Source organism: Vanessa tameamea, chromosome 3 (genome assembly GCF_037043105.1).
Source record: "Vanessa tameamea isolate UH-Manoa-2023 chromosome 3, ilVanTame1 primary haplotype, whole genome shotgun sequence".
NCBI lineage: Eukaryota > Metazoa > Arthropoda > Insecta > Lepidoptera > Nymphalidae > Vanessa > Vanessa tameamea.
This window is the reverse complement of record NC_087311.1, coordinates 4,144,660-4,171,781: the sequence shown is the minus strand read 5'-3', so window position 1 is coordinate 4,171,781 and position 27,122 is coordinate 4,144,660. Positions and strand designations below refer to the sequence as shown.

The window sequence follows — 27,122 nt, the reverse complement described above, 5'->3', positions numbered from 1 at the left end:
CACGTGTGGTGTGGTGGTGTTAACTTGGTGGTAGGGCTTTGTGCAAGTCCATCTGACCAGGTATCACCCACTCATCAGATATTCTACCGTCATACGGCAGTACTCAATATTGTTGTGTTCTAGTTTGAAGGGTGAGTTAGCCAGTGTAAGTACAAGCACACGGGACATAACATCTTAGTTCCAAAAGTTGGTGGCGTATTGGTGATGCAAGGAATGGTTAATATTTCTTACAGCGCCATTGTCTACGGGCGGTGGTGACCACTTACCATCAGATGGCCCATTGGCGCATCCGCCTACCTATATCATAAAAAAATAAACTTTTCTTTTCTCTCCTATAATTCAACAATATTTTCATCCATCATTCTTGTGCCTTCAATCTACATAATATTATAGATTTTTATTAATTTTTTGCACTACTATTATTATAATTTTTCTGCTTTTCTATTCCTAATTCAAACAAGCATATTTCTGTAAACGCTTGAATCCCTGTTAAATGTCATTACTTTCGTTTTTCAAACGATTACTGGCAGAACTATTACGACGTGTATCATTTCATTACAATACAATACCAGCTTTGTGAGCCAGTTGAAGAGTTCGACGTGTCTCGAATAAAAGAACACGTCGACACATGTTCTATAATTCGATCTTCACCTTGATCCAACATAGAATTGAATGTGTTTGTTAACGTTTTATTAATTAATAATTTTATATACGTAAAAATAATATTATAGATAACAATTTAGTAAGAGAAAATAAAATACTCGTACCAAGTTAATTGTAAGTATTAAGTTAAGTAAATTACCACGAACATAAATGGGAAACATCTTGATTACCTTAGATTCGCTGATAGTACAATCAAGAATCAAGATCAGCTAAGCAATTAGAAGATTATAAAAGAGCTATACGAAATAAGCAACGTTATAAAAATATAATTAAACACATCAGAAACTAAAGTAATGACGAACGCTATCCAAACTCCTATATTAGCTGACAATAAACAGAGTTAAGAATATGTAAATAGCTTAACAATATTCAGCGAAAAATATTTCATTCAGATATTCCAAAAACAAATACGAAATTGATCGAAGAATAAAGAAGACAGAGTAAACAGTCCCTTGAAACTGAAAAAATATGGATGATTGTCTGCACCCCTGCTTGACATACGGATTACAAACTTGTATATAAAACAAATATGCAAGGGGCATAGTACAGTGGATCCAGCGTACGATGGAAGGAGCATCTTGAATGTTAGAATGAAGGATAAGCAAAAATTAGAATGAATACACAAAAACCCAAAGTGATATATACTCTTAAGCATATGAAAAGATTAAGGTGGAAATATGCTGGTCAAGACAAGACAAGACAAAATTGGTCATTAACCAGAACAGGCCTTAACAGATTAATCTTAAATGAATATATACTTATGTTTTTACTTTTCTATGTATGTTAAGGAAATAAAAAGGCTTTATTATTATTATTTAAATGGGCGGTGATGAACACTTACCATCAAGTGACCCATTTGGTCGTCCGCCTACCTATACAATAAAATAAGGCTACCTGCCCGCCCCCACTTCAGGTCCAATTATTAAAACAAAGGTTTTATTTCAATCAAGAGATTACGTGAACATCGTTTTGAATAGCTTAGCTTAAAATACGATCCCGACATAAAACGTTTAAAACGAATATATTATTTATTTCGATACGGAAATACTCCGAGATAACTAAGCTAAACTACAGTAGTATATAGTTTTTTCCTTGTTTTCTAAACATACTAATAGTAACTTTTATGTGGAAACTTTGAAGACCTGCAAATCTCTTATAGAAAATGTCTGTGTATTCGACAGTTCTGGCAACGCAAAAGCGCCGAAAAAAATCTCGTCGTCAGATGAAGATTCTGACATACCTATCTCGAAAAATATCTAAGATATTAACATACTGTATTTCTTAAGGCAAACTTGAAAATATAATGTAAAATAATACGGATGTTCTATAACAATTGAATTAGTAATTATTGCGCGAAAACCAGAAAAAGCTAACGAACAAAACTACCTCGTTATAATTTTAGTATGACAGAGGAAACTCTTCGTTTATAGCATTAAACTTCTATGTACTGGATGGTTACGTACAGAAACAAGGTTAAATGGGTTAACCTCATCAGTTTAGCTCCAGTGAACAATAAATGTTTACAGTCACACTTCGATCATGGAATTAGCGTGAAAATTATATCAATTCACTTACACTTTATAACTTCTGATGGATATAGTCCTATATGTATATTCTCACTAATATTGTAAACGTGAAACATAATTTGTTTATTTTTTTGTTTGTTAGGCTTTTAAGTCTTATCTAATCATGCGGCCGATCCCGCGGGCGGAAAATAATTCGCTGATAATCGAGATTTATATGTTAAAAATTCTTGCTTCATTATAAAAAATAATATATATATCTTACGTATTTCATTTTATTGTTTATGTCATATTTATCGCACTATACAAGCGTATTTTCCTTGTTCTCTGGAATAATACGCAGATCGCATACCATTACCGGATTAGTATAGGATGAGTTTATAGCAACAAACTATTTCGAAATCATCATATTCATGCTTGACGACTTGACAACTTTTTTTCAAAATAAAATGAAAACCATTTAAGATATTTCAAAAACTTTATAATCGGGTTGAAGTACATTCAATAGATTTATGTATGGAACTCGACTTCGCTCATATGGCCACCTCGGGCACGTTTGCAGCGGTCGATTCGTTGGATTCAATTTTCCATGACTCGGCCACACATTTCGGCCGACACGGCTGCTATTTTGCGTTCAATGTTGGCTTTGAGCTCTTCCAACGTCGGCGGCTTATTAGCATAGACCAACGACTTGATGTAGCCCCAAAGAAAAAAATCTAGAGGCGTTAAATCGCACGAACGAGGCGGCCGATCGACTAGTCCATTTTTTGAGATAACACGCTCACCAAACTTATTCTTCAATAAATTGATTGTAGCGTGTGCTGTGTGGCTTGTGGCGCCGTCCTGTTGAAACCACTGTCCAAGTCCATATAGCCATTGAGCCAGAAATTAGCTTCGTCACTGAAGATGATTTTGCGATGAAATTTATCGTCTTGGCGCATCCTTTCCAGATCCCAATCGGAGAACGTACGTCGCTTCGAATGGTCCATCGGCTTCAATTCTTGAGTGAGCCTGATCTTGTATGGGTGTAAAGCAAGATCCTTACGCAAAATTCGCCATAAAGTAGTCTTGGCGATGACCAACTCTTGAGAACGCCGTGGAATGGACTGATTTGGTTCATTTGCTACGGACGCTTCAACGACAGCGATATTTTCGACACTTCGACCAACCCGTTGTCTCTCTGTCACGGCAACATCACACACCGAACATGTAGACTGAAACTTTTTCACTAAACTTGTTAATAAGCTACTAGGACGAGAATTACGACCGAAATTTGGAGTTAACGCTCTTAAAGTAGCGGCCACCGATTCCGAAATTCTGCAGTAAATTTTTATGATTTGCAGACGTTTTTCGTTTGTGTACTTCACCATGATGAAAATGTTATGTCTATTGTATAAACTGACAGTGACAGTTTGATGTTAAGTGAAAAGGTTAGTTCACAATCTAAATTAAAAATTGTCAAGTCCCTATTGGAAAACCCCTTATAACAATATACGTTTTTTTTTAAACTAATTTTCTTTACATAAAAATGGTTCACAGGAACAAAAATTATAAATATTTTTTATTACGACTACCGGATAACCTTTAATATGGAAAGCAAGTAAACTGGATTACGGCGGAAGTTCCTAAGTGTTTTGATGAATATGCAAAACAAGAAGTTTTATTAATTTTAGAATTTTATCTGTGACAAACTTAGAATCTAATTATTGAATATATGTTTCTATAATCGAACTAAACTTAGTATACTTATTAGGCTAGCTAGCTTATGAGTCTACATATACCGATTTGGATTTAAATACCGCGACGGGCCGATAGGAAGTCTACATAAAGAACTTCTTAGTAGAAGCTCGGAGTTTGAAGGTTCATTTCGAATCTGTAGAATTAGAAAGTGAAACCATTCAATGATATATTTTTATATTAGATTATACACGAATATAATACCACAACTGAGAACTTTTTCCTTTTAATTATTTTGGTAAAAAAAAATTTTTTATCTTAAAATTGATTCCATTAAGTTGGTAAGAGTCGTATCTAATAATGTCCTTGTGAATAAGACAAGTGGCTTAATTCAAGTTTACTCCGAGATGTCTAAAGTAATCAGGCTTGCTCTGATGAAGAAACCTAATTGCGAATTCAAGTCCAATTACTTTTATAGCTACTTTTAAGGAATGGGGACCTTATGCGGGTATATACTAACGCAATGTTGAATATATGAAATACAGAGATTTGTGGAAAGGTCGAATTATATTTTAATTTAAGAATTTTTATTCGATCCATTTGCGTGTATTACCTATTTGTATATGTAAATCAATCAATTTTCATTATAACAGAACTATTGGATTAAAGTAAAGTAACAACTTGTTTGTTTTTTTTTCCTTCCAGTTGGCTTCTTTTCCTATTGAAAAGTATTTGTAGCTCATACCACCAGTGTGTTATAAATACAGATATGTTGATCCACGTGTAGCAGATTTTCATTAAATCCATGTAGGTTGCATTCACTGCTTACCACGATATGTTTGATAAACACGTTGAAATTGAGTATTGTTTGTCAATTTTTATCCGCAATCTTCGGTTAAAATGTATATGTGGTGAATTCGGGGCAATTTGATTTGGTACATATTATTGCATGAGTCAACATTATGAAAAAAAGTTACAAATTACTAATTTATATACCAATTGACGTTTGATTCGGCGAGTTGTGAAGGTCAAATCAGTTAATACCAGCCTAATCACTTTAACCGACGGTAAACTGCAGCTCTATTATCGGACAATCATTTCGTTGGTTTACCAACAATGATAATGAATTATATAGAATATTCTCAAATCATAAATATTTAATATAGTAATATCTTTCTGACTGATTGCGTCGTGCTGAATTAGCTTGTGACACTTTTCTCCGAAATTACAGGGAACAGGCTGTGTGGGGCTACTCGTGGTTTATTTATCTTTTACGGACAATCGACCACGGTCAAGGATGTCAACCTCTTTCATAGTTAGATTTATGTATAGGTTATTTAATAACAGTAAGTGACGATTTATTTTGCTTAAATAATACCATCAAGCTTAGCAACATTGCCGCTGAACAAATGTTTCATTAAAATCTGTAATGGACATAAGCTACATGCATGACGCTGCCAAGAAATAAAACATTCAGGTTCATTAAAAATATTGTAAACCAAAACAATAGAAAAGATGTCAAACAACAACAAGTATCTGAATATTTGATGACTTTGATACTGATTTTGTGTTTAATGTATAGTCTATTCCAGGCGAGGAAGGAATAAAGATAAACAAACCTTGGTTACATACGTATGCCAAGCAATATTCTAATAGCTATCTATATTGTGCACTACTAACGGATCTTGATTAATATATCTTTATTTATAATACAACACTATTACACTAAAATACTTATATTCACTTTAATTTTACTTCCAAAGTTCCGATAACAGTTTCGTCAATGTTCAATCCGCATTATTTTTGAAATTCCTTAATGAATATCATAGATTATTCAAGCTCTCGACCAAAGATACAAAGTCAGTTCGATGGTGATTTTGTTTGTTTGGCTTTTGTCTTATTCCTATCGTCTCGTTGGCGTTGGTTATAAGATTATTACTCTTATATATTAATAAAATTTATTAAACGAGGTATGGAAAAACGTCTGATACCGTCAGTTAAAAAGGAGGAAGTATTCAATGAAAATATCAATACGAAAAGAATACTGAAATCATCTATATTCTATAGATTATTTTAGTATCTTTTTCATCCTTAAAGATTTCCTAAAAAAGAATTCATCATTCAATATATTTTATTAATCTTATTAATTTTACGATATTGTATGTACTTATACACACATTGGAAATCTATAACATTGTACGTAAGATGGTAGCTAGTGTTTAGTTGGATTAAATTACTTTATTGTTAAAGTCATACTCATTGAAATTTCTACGTCTATCTCCAATTACAATGTTCTTTAGTACGAAGCTTGAATAAGGGTTCAATGTACATAAAATATATAACTTTATACCATAACGTAGAACCGAATGTATAAGTTCATTTTTATATCATTATCTAGTTGTATAATATATAAGTCATTCGGACTAAATTTTGATGTTCTTGCTTTGTGTTTTTAAATCATATCTAGCTTGCCGGTGAAATACATCTTTGAAAGACTTGCATGTTTTGGTTGGAGATGTAATATTATTTGTATAGTGCCACTCTGATTTGTAGTTGTCTTGATATGTCTCAAAACTTCTTCTTAGATGACTATTTATTAATACAAGTCTGTTTTATTTTATTAAAATTGTAAAATACTCTTATAATGTCCTTACGACTGATTTAGGTTATGACTGCCATTCTCAAAGGCACGTATTATACTGTACAAGTGTGTGCGCAACCATTAGTACATTTTCTATTCCGGTACTCTCAGAATCCGACAGAACCGAAAAGGTAGCAAGCGCAGGACCGTCTACGTAAGCTCTGCTAACTTCCGGACTGTACAACTTTTGTACTATCGTGAAATGGGGTAGAATCAAGGATCTAGGGATTTGCAGCCTAGCCTAGCTAGGTTACTAAACGAACAAGACAAATACGTTCGTAACAGATTAATGTCATGACGTATATATTATTCAATCTTATCTGAATGCCCTTCTTTTGTTTCGCCGGAGTATTATTTCCGTATAATAATTATAATATAAATTTAAATGAGTTTCGTTTAAAGTCTACTGTGGTATTATACGTACTTTGCTTTGTCTTTAACAAATTGCCTTTTAGCAATAAAGCCGTCTATTTGAACAGCTCTTTAAAGATTGCTTATTTGGTAATATTGTTTTTCTTTTATTTAGTGTAATATTTTATTATTAACATGTTATTAATATGTACGCTTCAGAGCTATATATAAGAACAAACTCGATACTCACCGCAGAATGTGATAGTGAAATGACAACAAGATGACATGCGACATTGCCAGGCACTGGAGCTGAGTGCTGAATAAACTCTACTAACCTTCTAAATGATGAAAGGAGACTAATACATAGCAACTGTACCTTCATGCATGCTGTTTCAATATTCTATACACAATATATATGAGATTGAAGATTGTGGGTTCATGCCCTAATCATGTATTTAATTTCCTGTTCAGTGAAGGAAAACATCGTGAGGAAACCCGCACCTCAAAAGAAGACGAGGCCTTAGCTTAACAGTGGGACTTTAAAAAATATAATTTTTACTACATTTTACGTTTTCTGTTATTTGTTATATGATTTAACATCAAACTCATTACACGGTCTCATTACAAGATAGTGACGAACATTACAATAATCCTGTTAAAGAAAGGAAATAGATTCCTAATATCATTTCTACTATTTCGTGTTGACCCCCTTTCGGTACGTATAATACAAAAGTGCTCAGTTCCTTAGTTCCGCTTCGAACACGAGGGACTTGTAAGTAATGTAGGAGAATAAAGTATTATTTCTTTGGATCTTTTGTTTTTTGTGAAATTGACCCTTATGGCAAGGGCCTTTGTTCTGCGAAATACGGTATTAAGTAAGGCGAGGTTATTGTCAGGAAAAAATCTTTATCTAGTCAGTATCGGATGAATTGTAGCGCGGTTGTTATTCATTGAAAATAGTTATCATTGGGTTATGTTTATGATATATAATTAATTTGAAAGTTTAGATATAAATACTAGTCATCTAAATCATGATTAAATTAATACTTAGCATCTAATATTTTATACATATTTTAATAAAAATAAAATAATGTTAATATTTGTTCTGGTTAAATGAAAATAGAAATACATCGTTTAATATGTGTGATGTTTTTTGATTTGATTTCGCTACGTAATTAGAAGCAGGTGAACGACGTTTAGTTATTATTAATGAGAGTGAAGTGAAATACATAAAACAAGTACCATTACTTTACATTAGAGGTATTTTACCTTTTATGTAGTGTGCGGTTACAATGACCTAATATCTAATGTTAAAAAACTAGTATCATAATGTTTAATAATATCATATAAGTATTTGTATATACCATAACCGGTTTTGTAAGTAAAATACCGATTTTTAGCTAAATTTCTAACACGGTATTTACTTCGTTAATTCTATAATTTATACATTTCATAATATAAACATTGTATCGCTTATGAGTACCTCCAGCTGAAAACAGTACGTACCATGTATAAAATAATATTTATAAGTACGGCTGTAGGTTTTCAATATTCTTAGAATGACTGTAACTAACCTGTTTTGTTACCAGCTTTCTCCTTTACTCGAGTAAAAAGATTTCACTTTAATTTATATTTATTTAATATCAATTATGTAAGTTCAATATTGTAATTTTAAAATTGATAAAAGTTAATTTAAATTTAGTCAATTTGAAATTGATTGATCTGTTTTAAATGCTTTTAGCGTATGACGTACCTAATTGAACTTTGTAAGTAACGTTAGCAGCAACTAGATTATTTATTATACATTTTATAAAAAAAAAAGTAAAAATTAAAGTTAGGTTATTTTATTTATTTATTTTATTTATATATCTAGTCACTCACTAATGCGTGCCCTCTATGATAAAAAATCTTATAAACGTGCGTTAGAGTGAGTGACACTCATTATTACAAGATGTCATTGTGTGCAAAAAAATAAACGCAAATTACATTGTATTTATTTAGTTTATCTGTATATAACTTGTAAAAATATTTCATACAATTCTCCGACAATACTCCTAATATGTACATACGTGTTTAGTTAAATTCACTTGAAATGGCTAGTAAATTTAAATGTAATTTAATCTCTAATAGAGGCTATTGTGGTTTTCCTGACAAAACCCTAAACTGTTGGTATTTAAATAGAATTTAAACATACATAATTTTATATTTCTTACTCTTAAATCTGTGTGATGAAGACGTTGATATCACTAAATGATTTTAATGCAACTCAACCCGTGAAGATCAATAACATTTTGTAGACAAAAACTCGAGATTTACTAGTTTAAGCAACAGAATTACAACTTTTCAATTTTACAAATTTTCCAAGTTACTTCGGAGTTATTATTGAAAAAATAATTTCTTCAGGAAAACGTAATATCTGTTTAACCTGAGGTTTGAACCCAGCACTGTGTAGTCTGTACACTTGGTCACTAGACCAAAAACGCAGTAGACTAAGAGGTGTCAAATACATTTACAATGTCAATGAAGTGGTCACTAATTCCACAACATTAACGAATGACGTAATTGCGAGCTTATTCTATAGTTAGGCTGCGCCACCAGAGATGTGCGAAGAAGATGCGCGAGGAAAAAATAAACCTTTAGTATCAATTAAATTTCGTAGCCTCGCTTAGCGCATTTCCGGTGGACAAGACCTTAGTAGAGTGAGGTTTGATATACAAAACAAGCAAGGAACGTGTGCGATATGGCTTCAGCTGCATTCACTCAATAGACAGTGTTTTAAGGTATGAAAAATAGACGTGGATCAGTCCGTCTGCAGCTTCGCTACCCAATCTCGCAACGCTCAGCTTCCTATTAAATAAAATTATCCGAATTATATTGACTGATCTGACTGATTTGATTAAAAATGTATAAATGAATTTTACTCTTATGGAAATATATATCGTATATATGATAAAATAGTGATTTTATGACAAACTCATGTTTGGCGTCAATGTTAAGCAAATACGATATTAGGAGTATAAGATTGTATTGTCTTTGTTTGATGGTACCATATTGAAGTAATAACTTCTTATGGGAGGGTAAACCGCTTCGTTACGTAACGCGTTACGGTGCCAGTCTGTCTGGCTTCCCTTACTCTTATATATTCTTAGTTACAATTCTTGAATATGTGCATTAGAATTCAGTGTATGTACATATACATAATTGTTATGTACATATTAATATATTTTATAATCAATAATAATTTTTATTAATAAATAGTTTTTCCTTAAATTATCATATTAAAATACATAAAATTGAAATAATAACCTAAGCTTTTCTCAAATTAAACAAGTTCAATATTAAATAGTTCAACGTATATAATTTTAAGTTATCACTTCTGTTAATTATTAATATTTCAATACAAAATATCTTAGTAGATTCGAATGTTGATCATATTGTTTTAAGAGAGAATTATTTATGTGACATAGCATATCTATTGTATAAATAGACAAAGACAAAACAGTTCAGTACCTTTTTCTGCTCTGTTTCTCAACCGATTTTCCTTTTTTTTTTGTTTAGTAGCTATCAACGACCTTCAGTGTTATGAATAAAATAAATACGATATAAGAGTGGATAGAAATGTTGGAAACATTAATATTCTTATGTTTTTCTCTCAAATTTAATAATGATCATGTTCGAATTTTGACTACTGGGCGAACAATAGTATGGAGAAATCGTAAAACATTGCCAAAAATTCAACCTCTTACGTAAGTTTCCTTAGACGCAATAAATTTGTTATTATGTTACATTACGTGCTGCAATTAATTATTCAGGTCACTCGCATTGACTCGTGAGGAAAGTAATCGTGAGCTAACGATAAATGGCTCTATCAGACTGACATAGAGCACGGGAGACATTTAAAAGTCACTTGTTTCATAATTAAAAATTTGAAGTGTTAATTTTCAAAGTCAGGCGTTTAAATACCTATTTTAGGATATTGGATGTAGTACTAACAAGGATATCCTAAAGATACATATACGTTTCAATATAATATACTCTAAACGCTGTCAAAATGTATTCAATATGCTTTGTTGAATCGTTATTGTACGAACATTTTTACTTTTTTTCGAATACATGTTAAATAATAAAAAATAAGTTGTAAAACCTCGGCGGTGAAGACAAATATCTTTAAGTAAAATTCTGTGTCAGCTGAAATACTGTAATATTTGTATCGACTAACACGCATTTGAGAAGGGAGATGGAGTTTCAAAATAATAATAAATAAATATTGGACAACATCACATACATTACTCTAATCCAAAGACAACATAGAAAACTAATGAACTTTTTCTACATCGACTCGTCCGGAAATCGAACCCGGGACCTCGGAGTGGCGTACCAATGAAACCCGTGTACTCACTACTCGACCACGGAGGTCGATATCTTAGTTAATATTTAAAATATATATAATAAAGCGATTAACTATTTTTTATTAGTGTATAAAATATATCCATAAAATTAATCGTATAAAAACATAACGATTAAAAGTTAAAAGATTATTACTTATCTCGATTTATTTATTTATATATTTTTAAGCAGTTGCGCCTAATAAAATCCGAAGGCAACAAAATTATGATACATATTTGCTTATATTATAAAGAAACTAAATAGAGTTAACAAGATATTTGATAGCTTGGTTATGGTATAGTTGTTAGTGATAAAATATTATATCTGTGTTTATGAAACTATATCATGAAGTTATTTTATTTTTCATTGTTATATAACAGCTGTTAAGAGATGGCCAGGGGCCAAGAACACGCGAAATTTAATGTGTATTAAACGAAAATAAGAGATAATTTCTAATAGATATTGGATTATAGATTGACTAATAACAAAGTATGAATATTGAAGTAAAATGACCGAAAGAGTTTACGACATCTTTCGAACTAGTTATTTTATATTCGATTTTGAATATAAACAAGTGTAATATTTAAAAAAAAACTTTTCTTTTTTTCCTAAAAATATACCCATGTTGCACATTTTATTTAAAGTATTTTTTAATTCATAATAAATACGTAATTTTATGTATCAGCTGATTAGTTTTAAAGTTGCTTAAATTGTTTTTCTTTTTGATAAATAATAATGAAGACGATACCGAGTTTACTATAATTGATTTTTGTTTTATTATTTTACATTTCAGAAAATGTACGAGAATGTATGAATCGTACGTAGGAAAATAATGTTACCACATTAAACGGAAGTCGAGCGACAATTTGAAATCGGAAGCTCTACAATTCCGTTTTGAAATAGCTTTTAAACAATTTTAGTACTAAAAGTACTCTATATACAAAATATAAGTTATTTGTATACATTTTGAAATTTTTAAGTTCAAGTATTAATAAAACGAAAAAGAGTACCCTCTTTTTCGTTTTATTATCAATATTACAATGATATAAAAAAAAGAAAAAAACAAAAAAAAATGAAGACTTAGATTAATTTCAAATTCCTTGTGATATTTGTGTTTTTGTGAAAAAATTCAAAGTACAGTGTTTCATAGAAATTAAGTTTGTATTCATGATTAAAGAGGAATAAATCTGAGACGCTTTAAAATATCGCGAGGGCAGGAAATGAAAACGGGGGGAAATTGAAAGACCGCCTTTATGAGATTTTTTCGGAAATTGGAATTTCTGTTCCGTTTTACGATTTAATGATATGATACTTCTTTTATTTATGATAGGTAACGGACAGACAGGCAAATGGACCACCTGATGGTAAGTGGTTACCACCACCCTTAGAAATTGGCTCTGTAAGTAATATTAACCATTCTTTAGATCGCTAATGCGCCACCAACCTTGGGAACTAAGATGTTATATCCCTTGTGCTACAGGCACATAACACCTTATTTACACTGGCTCACTCATCCTTTATACCAAGTATTACTGTTTGGCGGTTGAATATCTAATGAGTGGGTGGTACCTGTCCAGTCGGGCTTGCCCAAAGTCCTACCACCAAGGTACATTATATAAAGACAATTACAGTATTTTTTGTTTTGAACTATATAATACGTATTTAAATCGCTTACCAAGTTATCTCCATTAAATTAAAGATATGAAGGTTTTATCCATTTTTCTAATCGTATATAATGCCAATAGTTTTTATTAATTTTTTTTATCTTTGTGCAACCATCGCGGAAGACGTGAGACATTGAGGATTCAAAATTGATGATTATTAAAATAATTCATAATAAAAAATGTATTATACAATACAATATATCGACGAAGTAAACACGCTCAACACACAAAAGTTCGTATAGAGCGGCAAAATAATGTGACGTCATAAAAAAAAACGTCATAAAGTTTGCCCAAACGTATGCTCAGCACAAAAGGCGGGACTTATTGTTTCATCCTTTGTCTTATTTGCCATAATCTTTAATTTGTCCATTCATAGGGCTCATTCGTTTTCTTTGAACTATTCTGGTAACACAACGATGTAGGGTATGATAACAATGTTAGCGTCTCACAATTACAAGTTTCTGGAGAGAGGCGTATTAATTATTAACATTAAAGTAATTGTTCGATTATTCAAACTCGAAATATGAATATATATTCAAAGATTATGAGTGTGTTAATAGGGAAACATTAGCATATTAAGGCTTGAATTATTATTACTATATTATTTGAATACTTAACTTTTCAAAGTGAAACTTTGTTGGGCTCACTCAAAGTAATATTACAATGTCGCGTCAAGTAACGTCACAAAGGACAGAAGATTAATAAATATTTATTTGAAGGAAAATGAGAGCGGAATTTTACGTATACCACGGATATTGAATTGATCATATTTTTTATAAAGTATAAATTGTTAGAGCGCGATTAGAATAGAATTTCAAGACTGAAATAGTGTGTAACGTTTCTTTAATAAATATCATAGTTAATATTATACAGATTACTTATCATGGTTTTAACTATGAAGTAAATTGGAGAATAAGACGTGCTAATTACTAAAATTTTACGGTTATTCGTAATGCAAAGAGGTTCTTTGCATTACGAATGATGTACATTCAGCCTTATAATAGTGTATAAGTCATAAGTAAGACTTTTACGTCAAACTGATAGCTAGCTCATAGAGTTGGAATCAATTCTAATTTCAGGTGAATGAAAAAAAGATAGAATTCCTTTCAAGAACTTTTCAGTAGGAGAATGCAGTTGGTATTACATACGATTCCGTGCATCGGAAATTACCTTAAAGCTATAGTCCTTGCGCGTGAACTCTTTCCGGTCGTATCGGATTTATTTCCTTCGGATTATGTCAATAAGAAAATAGAGATTGCACCTGTATTTGTGCACATAATTCTGTATCCGATCTTTTGAAACATTGGCTAGTTTTAACTGAGAATGAAAACAAGCGCTGTAATTGACGACGATGACAATAATAAATATGTTTTTACTAACTAGAACTAGAATCTAGATTTTCATAGTCACTGAATAAACTATTTTACAGACCAGACGTGATCTTTTAAAAAGTAAAGACTAATACTATCTAATATATATCTAACTTTATAATAACAAATAACAATCAACAATAATATAAATAACTTTAATAGAATTATAATTAATAGCCATAAATAACACCTAACTAAAACGACAAATTTCTTTGACTCAGAAATGGTATGTACGAAGCATACAAACTTCCCTCTAAAACGTTAATCTCTGTGGCAGGCGATCGCGCGGTCTTTTTTTTAAATGTTTTACGCTACAAGGTATTAATGTATTAGGCGGTAAAATATTTTAATTTAATAATAAGTTAAGACAATACTCAGTACTGAAGGTTCTGTGTCAGTGAATCATTTTAGTTTCAAATTGCATGTTTATCTGGTCGTTTTATTTTCAATTGAAAATTACTTTGTAAAATTTATTAAATATAAAATTGAAAACTGTAAATAAATTATTCCTTTGGGTTTTGTATCTTAATTTGGTTTGGATAAGAGGAAGGATTAATTTTGCAAACACAAAGCAGATTTTCAATGTGTATTGTCTTCCAAGCATGAGAACATTAAAAATCCCCTGTCAAATATTTTTATAGCAAATACGTCTTGTATTATTTTACGTATTATATTACAAAGGGAATCGATTTACCGATTCATGGCTTTTCAAACTGAATAGAGTAATATATACTTAAATAACCAAGATGTAAAAGGATGTAAAGTTCATTGACACTATCACTACTTGTATAAAACAAATCACTTCCTGCTGTCAATATGTATGCTTTGGATCTTTAAAACTACGTAACGGATTTTAATGCGGTTTTTTTATTGAAAGAGTGATTCAAGATGAAGGTTTATATGTATAACACATGCATACCATACTTGAGAAATACTGATAATTTTAGAGGTTTCTAATGTGATGTCGTAAATAAAGACATTTTTTGCGCATAAATTGCAATCGTGGGCTGCACCCTACGAGATAGATCAAAATAATGTACTACTTGTGTATTGTACACCTTAAAACGTTCTATAAAAAGTCCACGATGATATCTCTATTTCTTAGGGATAGCCCAAAATAGCCATCTGTATTCCTCAATTTTTACGAGAAATAATGGAGTATTACAGTTTTAAAATGCAGGGACATAACATCTTAGTTCCCGAGGTCGGTAGCGCATTGGCGATGTAAGGAATGGTTAATGTTTCTTACAGCGACTTTGTCTATGGTGGTGACCACTTACCATCAAGAGATCCAAATACTCGTCAAACTATACCATAAGAAAATCTATTTAAGTATTCAGGCATTTCAAAAGTCGAATAAAATTTCCCATAGTTTCTTAGAACTATAAAATGATGCTAAATGCATTGATTGTGTAAGTACTAACGAAATAACTATTTCATTTGAGATGTTTTTTTTTTACATTTATCTAATTTATTTGCATTTTATCATTCGCCTTCTATTATATCTGATTAGTGATTATTTAATTTAATTGTTATCTCTATTAAAGATACGGATATCTTAATCTCGCTTAACGCTGTTAAATATCAATATTTAGTGAGGCGGAAAGTCGGCCACGGGCCGGTGTTGAATATTTAATTGTCGTGGTAAGTGATCTTAAGTATATTTCTTACGTATTTCTTACGACCTTTTTTTTATTGTTAACCTTAAATGTGATGGTACCTACCGAACATGTTGCTTTTTTTTATTTATATTTTTTAATATCCGAATATGTTTTATGATCTGAATAAAGCGTAATGGTCATTTTATCAATATATCACAGTCTAGTCGGATATTTGTTTAATAGTCTTCTAGGATAACTAAAACTACCCAACTATTTTGCTATAAATACCTATGTCAAATTAGCAAAAGGCTGATTTGTCTAGCAAAATCTATCAAAGCGTTTTAATAAACACACGAGGCGGTGGTATGAATAAATAGAAAACAACAAAAAAAGGACAACGTTATATTTTAATTTATAATAATATTTAAAATTCATTTTATTAAAATTTTTGAAAATGAAATCAATATCGTCATCATCTTTATATTAATCAAACTAATAAGTATGATCTAAATGTAGAATTAACTAGAAGTGGTATATACCGAGTATGTATGTATGTAGAACTATAACATGTACTGTACTTTATTAATTTTTCGTTGCTGAATTTGATTGCAAGTTTTCTATTTGTAACGTTTCCAAATGAAACGCTTATGACGTAAATCGAATATATACTATACAACGCCCTGACTCTTAGGTAGTTTTTTATTTATATTACGTATTGTTTATAACTAATGAAGTCTATAATATGTATATATTTTGTAGCATATAATATATATCAATTATTACAAATTTACATCTGCGGTTTAATAATTTGTAATCCCACCTCTCAAAACACTTTGAAGAATTTACAATCTAATTTTAATTATTATCTAATTATACGATAAGATAATGGCAATAAGATACAATTACGCCATTTAATCTTTAGACATTGACAATAATAATTGTCAATATGACATATCTAGTAAGACTTCGTCAATATTAATAAAGAAAAGTTCTTTGACTTTTTATTTTGTACAGAAAAACTTAGTAGTAAGACTTTGTGCGATCCCGTCTGGGTAGGTATCACTACTCATCAGATATGCCACCGCCAAACGGCAATATCAGTTTGAGTGAGTGAGCCAGTGTAACTACAGGCACAATGGACATAACATCTTAGTTCCCAAGGTTGATGATGACATTTTTTGGGCGGTGGTGACTGCTTACAATCTGGTCCATTTGTCAGATCTGCCTATTGAAATAAAAATAATAATAATAGTTTTAGTTGCCATAAATATTTTCAACCTACAACTCCAGATTTTTTTCTGTAAATAATGAAGTTACTGTGACTTGGATTAGGAGAAGCAATTATCTTAGCGTGTCGGTACAATACGAGTATGTTTCTCCTAGACATTACTTCCTTCCTTCCATCAATAATTTCCTTTAGCTTTTACCACAATAATTGACCGTTTATTTTCGTATCAACACTACGTATCCAAGTACGATACTCTTGATTTAGTTTCAGTTGGTAATCATAGCATCTGTGATAGGGCTTCGCGAAGATCTGCCTAGCTGAGCACCGCGCATTCGAAAATTATAATATTGCCACAGAGTAATACTTTTCAAAGTTGCTTCTTTTTGCACAAGAAACGTAATATCTTAAATCCCGTTTAACATGTTGACGAATAACGTTTAAGGAGACATCTATCGTTCTTACAATGGCATATGGCCGAACGTGTTCATCGGGAACAATTGCACACCGTAATCGCAATTGGCTCATTGCCTTCCTTAATAAGGAATAAAAAATATCCTCTGTTATAATTACGTAAGAAGATCTTCGGTTATCTTATTCGCTCATTTGTATCTCGTGCCTCGGGCTGTCATTTAACCTCTGTTCTTAATGGGAAATGGCGTAACGTAATTTGAACATCGCTAACGAACTAATCTAACCGGCAAATTTATGTACAAAGAAAATCCTTATATATCTTAAAATATATGTCAAGTTACTGCGTTTTAGTAGGATTATGTTTTATTATTTAACGCTTTAAGCTTTTTGTTTTGCTGTTTTTTTATTTGTGTGATACTTTTAAATAATTATTATACTCATACAATTAAATACATTGAAGTTTTTTTTTAATATTTAAATAAGTATACAGATGTAACTATTTTGGAAAATCGTAAAGCATAAACTTTAGTACCTACAACATTTTTTATAGAAAAAGTAAGCTTGGAATCAATTGCTAAGTTTCTTTATTAAATTTAATTAAATTTTTATTAAATTATTAAAAACTAGAAGAGCCCGAGAGTATCCAGATTGTATTTAGGCAGAAGATATATTTATTGCTATTCATAGTTCTTGCTTAAATTATATTATTTGTGGATTACTCACAAAATCGCAGCTCAGCAATAGCATTATATAGCATTGTGAGGACTTCGATTTAGAATAAAAATATTAAATATTGATTTATAAATACATTTTCTTAATCTGTTAACATTTTTAAGGAATTTTTTTCTAAATAGATCCTAATAAAAATAACAGTATATAAGATAAGGTAAATATGTAGTGACGGTGCTACGTTTGAAAATATTATCTTTATATATACATTTATGGTAACATTAACTGGTATCGATACACACATAATAAAAAACTTGAATTGTAATTTACGTTACGGATTAATAAGATAATAATGTAATAAGATAACTGGCTCATATCAATTTTTGACAACCAATTGTATTAAAATTATCTATTAATCTTTTACGTTTTTTGGCGCGAGTTGTGAATGGTCCCGGTACAACATTCGTTCGTTCAGTTCTTATTTTGAAAGTGGAGTTGTTCTAATTTTCGGAAGTCGCATTGAGGTTTGCAAATTCCGTTTTGCATTTTTAAAACAACTGATTAGTTTTTTTTTTTAAATTAAAATATGGCATGCAAAAGTCCTATCGTGTAGATACAAAGAAAATATAAGACACAATATATTTATGAAATAATTATTTTGATAAATAAAAATAAGCTAGCGAACTGCAGTAACATGTATTCGTTCCGCTTGGCGAGTTTTACGAGACAAGGAATTCGAGAATTTGGAAGTCTTAACAGTGAGGAAAATTTTTATTTATAACAAAAATATTAATTTGTATTTATATTTATTATATATTTGCTTATACAAATCTATTATTGTAAGTAAAACCTTTTTTTCTAATTTAATTAATTTCTGACTATTTTTACGACCGTGCCTTTTTGAGTTCTCTTTTTATTATTGTTGTTTTTAAAAATTAATGACTTAGTTACTTTCTTATTAATAGTAGTGTAAATATATTCTATTATAATATTTGCATATTAAAATTCGAAAATAATTAAAATAAAAACCAATATTTCAATCTAAAATTATTTTTATTGTTCCTTTTTAAAAATTAGAAAACGTTGGTTTTGTCAATACGTTATGAATATTTATTTTATTTATAAAATTTTTTACAATATTATTATTATACATTTATTTATTTAATTTTTGAGTCTCCAATAAAAGATACACACTGAATATATATTTTTAAGAGTGTTAATGAATTTAAGTTTTAAAAGTTGTGTGTTCCTTTAATTATAGGAGACCACAGCATGCACTATTAAGCAAAAACTATTTAAATACAGTTACGATAAAAAGTAGAAAAATAATACATAACAGTAAAAAATCAAATAAAAATTCGATACTTAATTTTTTTTTTTTATGATGTCGAGAGGCGGACGATCGAATGGGCCACCTGATGGTAAGTGGTCACCACCGCCCATAGACAATGGCTCTGTAAGAAATATTAACCATTCCTTACATCAAGAATGCGTCACCACCTTAGGAACTAAGATGTTATGTCCCTTGTGCCTGTAGTTACACTGGCTCCCTCACCCTTCAAACCGGAACACAACAATACTGAGTACTTCTGTTTAGCGGTAGAATCTCTAATGAATGGGTGGTACCTACCCAAACGGGCTTGCACAGAGCCCTACCACCAAGTGAAATATTAATAATATTAATAGGTTATTAATTTAACACTTAAATATTGATATCCAATTATTTATTTACAGGTGATCTTTTATCCGCTTCACCATGGCACAAGATAACGGCAACTCGACCATGGAGATGGGCACTAGTGATCAGGTAATGAACCCGATGTTACTCATAATTTTCCCTGAAAGAAAATAACAAAGGAAAAAAGATTATTTTAACAGTAGTAACATATTCATTTTAGTCTATTAATAATATTTTATAAATCTAATTATATTATATTTTCGTTATATTTTTATTGAAATCAGCCCAAAATATTCATTTGGTATCGATAATGTTACATGAATTAAGAAAAAAAAAATATTCAAATGCGATCTATATTTCAAGATATAATTTTTAAAATAAACGTAGGGTGTATGTTGACGAAAATTATCGAACTATTGAATTTTAACTTATTATTTTAACTTATACGCTTAACCAAATAAATAATATAAATATAAATATCGAATAATCTAACACTTTAACAATTTTAATTTAATTTATTATTTCTTTATTATTTGACGAGCAAGCGTAAAAGTCTACATCATAGTAATTACTACTAATACTTAATAGTGTTTATATGTCAAGTAGATAACCCTTCTGATAACTCTGAATCATTGACCACTAGAAAGGAAATCAAAGAAGTAAAAATCTTTCAGTATTATAAATCACAGGCGAGCATGCCTTAGTTTTAGTGACAAAAATAATACATTTCAATACATAAGAGTTAGTAAGGATAATAATAATAAGGATAGTAATTATTAATTTTCATGCTTTTTATCAAAAAATCAAAGTGATATCGTGACGTTCAATAAGTTGTTAACCTTGCTCAACGATGTTTAGGACGATATAAGAACTGATCTGTTTTTTTAATTGTCAGTTTGTTTAAAGTTTTCCTATAAGGTCGGTGTTTGTTCTGTTCATATTGAATTGATTTGTACGACATTAGAATCAATACGATTGAGACGAAGCACGTGTTATCAGTTATCTTAGCAACAGTGTTGTATCTTTAAAACACAATGATGCTATCTATAAGATTACTTTGAGTATTTTTATCTATTTGGAAAGAAGTGATATTGTTTTCAGTGAGTGTAAGTGGTTCTGTTATTGTATTTTCGCAGGTCCTGGTTGCGAGTAAAAAGTCGAAGAGAGTGACTTATGGTATCGGTTTCGTCGCAATGTTGGTCGCTATTGGTGTTGTTATTACGCTTGTAGTATTACTAACAGGAAACGACGCAGGGTCAGCTGATCCTATTATATCGACGACAGAAGGTCCAACATTCCCAACAACTATACCCGTTCCATCAACGACGACGACGACAACAACAACGACAACGACTGAGGCACCACCGTCGACGCCAGGATTGGGAGAGATCAATTTGGAAGATGTAATAAACGGGGAGTTTGCTTCGCCAATATTCAATGGGACTTGGACATCGAGTATGTATTTTTTACTTTGCATTACATTGATTAGTGTGACACTTTAGAATATTGATAAAACGTGTCATGATATGAATATCACATATTTCTTACAATCAGTTGGAATTGTAAGTAACGAAGTAATTTTATTCTCGTACGTGATAATAGATTTAATATTGGATTATTTCAGATGGAGAAATATTATTCAGAAATGCGAATGGTGATCTGGCGCTGTATGATGTTGATGCCGATAGTTCAACAATCATTGTTTCAAATACATCACAGGTTTACCAGTTTAATGCAATTCATACTTTTAGTTCGTTCGTAATCACTAACGTTAAGAACAAAAGTATTCCCTTAATACATACAGACTCAAACAATACGGAATACTGAGCTAAGTTAAGCTAATAACAAGTTTACTATGATAATAACAATACAATTAAATACATTTATTTGATATAGTGCAACTACAGGCACAAGGGGCTTAACATATTGGTCCTAACGTTGTGGCCCGTTGGTGATTTGGGGATTGATTAATATTTCTTAAAGTACCAGTGTCTATGGGCAGTGGTGGCCACTTTATATGAGACCCATCCTTCAATCGCTCTACCTATAAATCATAAAATACGAGATTATAAATTTTGTTACAGAAATGATAAGTAGTTACACTTTTAGCACTTTTTTCTCATTATACTGTTTCCGTTCTTCGATGAGAGAAAATGATTAGTGTAATTTTATTCGTCATCAACTTGTTTGCTAATTTAATAAGTTGTTCAGGCAAAAAATAATGATTATGTAACAAAATATGATGTTCCCGTTGCTATTTGTCGGCTTTTGTTCTAGTGTATATATTTAGTTTTAATGTAGTGTATATAATCACAAATCTTAATGGTTATGATATTTTGATGAATTATTTACTATATATATATATTATTTTTGCTTCCTTTAATGTATACAATCTGAATCTTACTTAATCTTGACAAACACCTTAAGCGAAACTTAGTTAATTCACACGTTATACACGAGTTCTAGTTGAACTTAAATTGTTAAAGTTGGTACATAATTTAAAACATTGTAGTTAGTCCAGTACAGCTCAGTTATATATTAAATGTTATAATTTATGTAACGTCAGTGTATAATTTTTTTTTAAACTTCAAGTAAAAAATACTTTCCATTGATAAGTTATTATTTTTAGATCCTGCAACAATCTTTCCGAGTGACAGAGCTGTCGGCTGATGGGAGATATGTGGTGCTTTCTTACAACGAAGAATCGGTTAGTATTTTGTCTTTGGTACTTTTATTGGCAGCGGGGAAACATGTTAGATGGCCCTACTTAGTTAGTACTTTAGTTTTAGTTAGTGTACATTGCTGTGTTCCGGTTTGAAGGTTGCATGCATTAGGATATAATCTTTTCATATGGTTCTTATTTGCTGGCGGCGTTTTGATCTTGTAAGCATAAATATTCTCGTTACTGTTTCTTGCTGAGCCGATATCAATGGCGGTGTAATACCATCAAATGGTACTCGACAGACAAGACATGCTATGCCATGCCTTTTGATGTCTAATGGCATGAAGTATAAGTAGGCTGGCATTACATTGATAAAAATACGCTATATCTAATGCCACATACAATGTTTATGGAAATAGGATCTGATCTAACCGATTTTAAGAAAAAAACATGTGAAAAATTATAACATATTTTTTTGAATAAATATCGTTGAAATGTAAAGGTGCTGACGTTATAACAAGAAAAAAACACTACATCGAACTTAATCACCACCATCGCGTAATTTAGTAAACAAATGGCGCGAAGTAAAAAAAAATAATTCAATCAAAAATTAATTCGACTCGCGCCTCTAAAAGCTTTGTAGCAACAGACGTGATCTTAAATAATGTTACGCTCGCAGAGGGATCGAGGAACCTAGTTTAAAATTTATATTTACATTGTCTATGAGGGTGAATATTGAGGTTGATGAACGTATATTACCTACATACCTACTATTAAAAATATCAATGATAATTACGATGACTGACGTTAATTTAGTTTTTTTATCTGGTATCTTAAAATTCCTAAATCATGCGCAATTTTATGCCAGAATCTCATTTAGAAATTTTTGCTGATGAATTAAATAAAGATCACCAAGACCAGTTTATAATTAACAATTCTTATATCAGCGAGTTGATACAGTAAAGGTTGAGCGACGATTTAAATTAATTATTGACAATATTTTAGCGTATCAAATTGAAATGAAGAATAAAATGATATTAAATATATTGTTGAGACAAACAATTATTCCAATTTAATAGACCATAACCGAAACAAATCGAGCCTTGACACTCCAAGTCACATTATTATGAATTTATTTGTTATTGCTGACTAAAATGTTAAGAGCACTTGTGACAATTGCATTATAAACAATAAAATAATGTTGAACATTTTTGTCATTGATAGGTTAAAACAGAATGTTATACAAAAATTATCGTTAGGGTTTAATGAAATAATATCCATTGTGTATAATTTTGTATTCTTTGTGGATTATAAGTACACGTGATGCTATTTACCGTTAATTAAGTTTATGGAACCATAGATCAGTTTAATATTTAAATACTTTGGAAAAGTTTAAGTCATAAATGTTCTAAAATCAAAATATGCATCCCTACTTCTGGTGTCCCACAAGGACCACATTGGGCCCTTTAAATAATGTTTGTCATGTTCATACGATCTACGTATTTCTGCTCGAACTTGTATCAAAACACAATTATATATTAGATTACTACAGTATTCAAACTGAACTAACTCAGTAATGTAGACGATCGAAACATGCATTTGTATTCAAGAAAGTTGCTTATCTCAGCCCAACAAAATTTTGTTACTGTTGCTATGTCCTGATAGAATATGTTATGTTTTGGTAAATTTCTATATTTTCGTTATACAATATTGTGTATACCGTCACTTTAATAATTGTAGAAAATTAATATATAAATCATTGATATACATTATATACATACATTTCTATATTAATATGTGATAGTCCTTAAGATTAATAAACAAAAGTCATATAATTGTAGGTATATAGGCACAGCTTCGAAGCTCGGTATTCAGTGATTGATATCATCACTGGTGAAGTGACGCCCATTATACCTCCCGGGGTGGAAGTTAACGAGGCAATTCTCCAGAACTTCGTTTGGGGTCCATCGGGTACAGCACTGGCTTACGTTTACTTGAACAATATTTACTACCAATCGAGTTTGGCGAATGCTCCTCAGCAAATCACGACTAACGGACAAAAGAATATTGTTTACAACGGTGTTCCTGATTGGGTATATGAAGGTAGGTATTTTTATTGTTACTTTTGCAAATATTTCGATTTAAATTGTTCTTGTTATATTATTGTACACTTTATGAAACTTCAATCAGTTCAGTTCAGTAATCTTAGTACTTGTGGTGGAGATATTAAATATACACATCATAATTATGGGAAACTGAGGAACATGGACAGCTATAGGACTTTTCGAATGGGAACGGAATGGTAGTTCAATTATTGTTTACGTCTTTATTTTAATATGTTACGAGTAATTTATTTTTATCCCGTGTAGAGGAGGTCTTCAGTTCTAACAACGCGCTCTGGTTCTCGCGTGACGGTGCCAGGATGGCGTACGCGACATTTGACGACACAAACGTTAGAGTAATGCAGATACCGCACTTCGGCGTACCAGGCTCCGTGGACTCTCAGTACACAACTCATCGCGATATACGATACCCGAAGGTATGTCAAACTTATTGGTATCAATAAATATTACCCCATATTAAATAATGCAGCATATACGTTTGTATGATTTTAGCAAGGTCGTCCCAAATTAAATTCTCATAATAATTTTATAGTTTCATAAATGATAATATGAATGAAAAATATATTGATTATTAATGAGTATATTATTGATATAATTAAAATTGCAATCTTTTTATACTGAAAGACAAATAAACTTTGATCACATGAATTTGAGACTTGTATAAATTAAATAAATGCGATTAGAAAATTAAACTATCAATAAAATATGTAATTTATTTGTCTGTATCGCCTATTTCTTTATCAGTATAAATTTTATAAACAATATTTAATCCAACTCGATTTTCTTAAAACATCGAAATTTTATATACTCAAGTATGAACTATAATACTCGTATTGTACAAATATATCTATTATACGGAATAAACACGATATCTGTCAATAATTAAATATTTAATTTAAGTTTACTAAGTAACATACATTGAACATTTGGTATTGTTTTACGAATTAACTATTTAATTATATAATCTAGTAATTAAATATAACACAGTAAGAATAAAAAATATTTATACACTAATAGTTTCGTAAGTTTTTTTTTCACTGTTTCAAAGAAAAAAGTACTAACATTTTTAGTTACTTTAATGTCGGCGAGTTATTTCGAAAAAGTTTGCTAATTTTCCACATTTATTCCAGCACAACTTCATATTCGTGTTTACGCTTGGATTAACGTTGCTAGCGGTGTTTTTAAAAAAGAAAAACTAAATTCAATTCGACATTTTTAACAGTTTTACCTTCATAAATGAACATTGACAACAACGCATATTAACAAAAACATTTAATATGATATTTAAAGTTTGTTTTCGAATATTATTATATTTTAATCTTCATCAATTTACCTAAGTTTGAAACACAACAAGTTTTCTGATTTTCCAGAATGGTTTCATTGAAACTTGATCATGATTCATTGCATTGCGCTAAGTAGCATTGATTGTGTATTTTTGTTCGATTTTTGCGAAATTATACGACTATCTGACATTGTGCTTATGTAATTATCATTTTGTCGTTTGTCTGTCTCCGACGCGCATTGGTCCAGTTTAATATCTCTTTTTATTGTAGTACTAATCATACTTGGTCATTTTGGACTATACAAAAGTTGTTTTTTTTCCGCCTAGAAATGTTGAAATTCTCTCCGTTTCTCTATACAAGTATAATACATATAAACCCTTCTCTAGAATCACTGTTTATTGATGAAAACCGCATTCAAATCCGTTAAAAATATTAAAAAGATAGTAGTTTAAATGATCTAAGTGAACAGATGACAGGAAGCGTTTTATACTATGTAGAGATTTTATATAATGAAATAATCAATGTATTTTTCATAATATTATATAATATATTAGATTATCTTTTAAGAAAATCTTAACACCAGCTATTTACCGATGTTACACATAGTCACGGAATATATCGATATATTTGATGTCAAAATATCTAATCATAGCACCATCGCATAACATATAATGTTATGTAATATCCAACGGTTTTTGAAGAAAAATACATACGAACCTTTGAAAACGAAATGTATCCAAACTTCACGGATCATGAGATTTAATCATTTATACTAGAGCGCATCTTATTTATTGGGAAAGGTTTATTCGTATATTTATGTATAAGGGGACTGATCTTTAGGATAGAAGGTATGAGGAATTATTTATATTGATCTCATGTTTTTTATCATAAGAACCCGGTCGTGGGGTTTTCTGCAAGTCTATTTGGGGTCATTGCCGTAATCTGATTTAAATATTTGTAAATATATATAATACAATGGATTCCACTTAATATAATATTTACATTAAAAAATGTACTGTATTTGTGTTAAAATACTTTAATGTATACCACAAACATCTGATAATACACAGAAATGTAAGGACTATATATATATATATATTTGAGGTGTTGTACGACGGGCAGACTTATGACTAATTAGCCATCTCTTCCAGAAAATTGCGATTCAACAGGGAAATAAAGAATCCTTGCTTCT

General features: G+C 30.7%; 3 protein-coding genes across 4 annotated transcripts in view; 2 read left to right on the top strand and 1 right to left on the bottom strand.

Moving 5' to 3' along the window:
• The window catches only part of LOC113397339 (dehydrodolichyl diphosphate synthase complex subunit DHDDS), a 412,132-nt gene that overhangs the window by 32,228 nt on the left and 352,782 nt on the right, over positions 1-27,122 (top strand). The gene's annotated exons all lie outside the window — the stretch shown is intronic.
• Positions 1-27,122, bottom strand: part of LOC135194112 (putative uncharacterized protein DDB_G0285869) — a 317,179-nt gene that overhangs the window by 231,214 nt on the left and 58,843 nt on the right. The gene's annotated exons all lie outside the window — the stretch shown is intronic.
• Positions 1-27,122, top strand: part of LOC113397249 (venom dipeptidyl peptidase 4-like) — a 39,248-nt gene that overhangs the window by 4,906 nt on the left and 7,220 nt on the right. Inside the window, exons 1-7 of one of the 2 annotated variants that reach the window (XM_026635525.2) lie at positions 15,833-15,919; positions 19,919-19,991; positions 20,999-21,317; positions 21,487-21,581; positions 22,492-22,569; positions 24,366-24,627; positions 24,894-25,063. In XM_026635525.2, the coding sequence (XP_026491310.2) occupies positions 19,941-19,991; positions 20,999-21,317; positions 21,487-21,581; positions 22,492-22,569; positions 24,366-24,627; positions 24,894-25,063 (975 nt within the window). In that variant the 5' untranslated portion in view covers positions 15,833-15,919; positions 19,919-19,940. Of the gene's footprint in view, positions 1-15,832; positions 15,920-19,918; positions 19,992-20,998; positions 21,318-21,486; positions 21,582-22,491; positions 22,570-24,365; positions 24,628-24,893; positions 25,064-27,122 lie in introns of those variants that run through there. The other variant, XM_026635524.2, reaches the window with a different exon arrangement.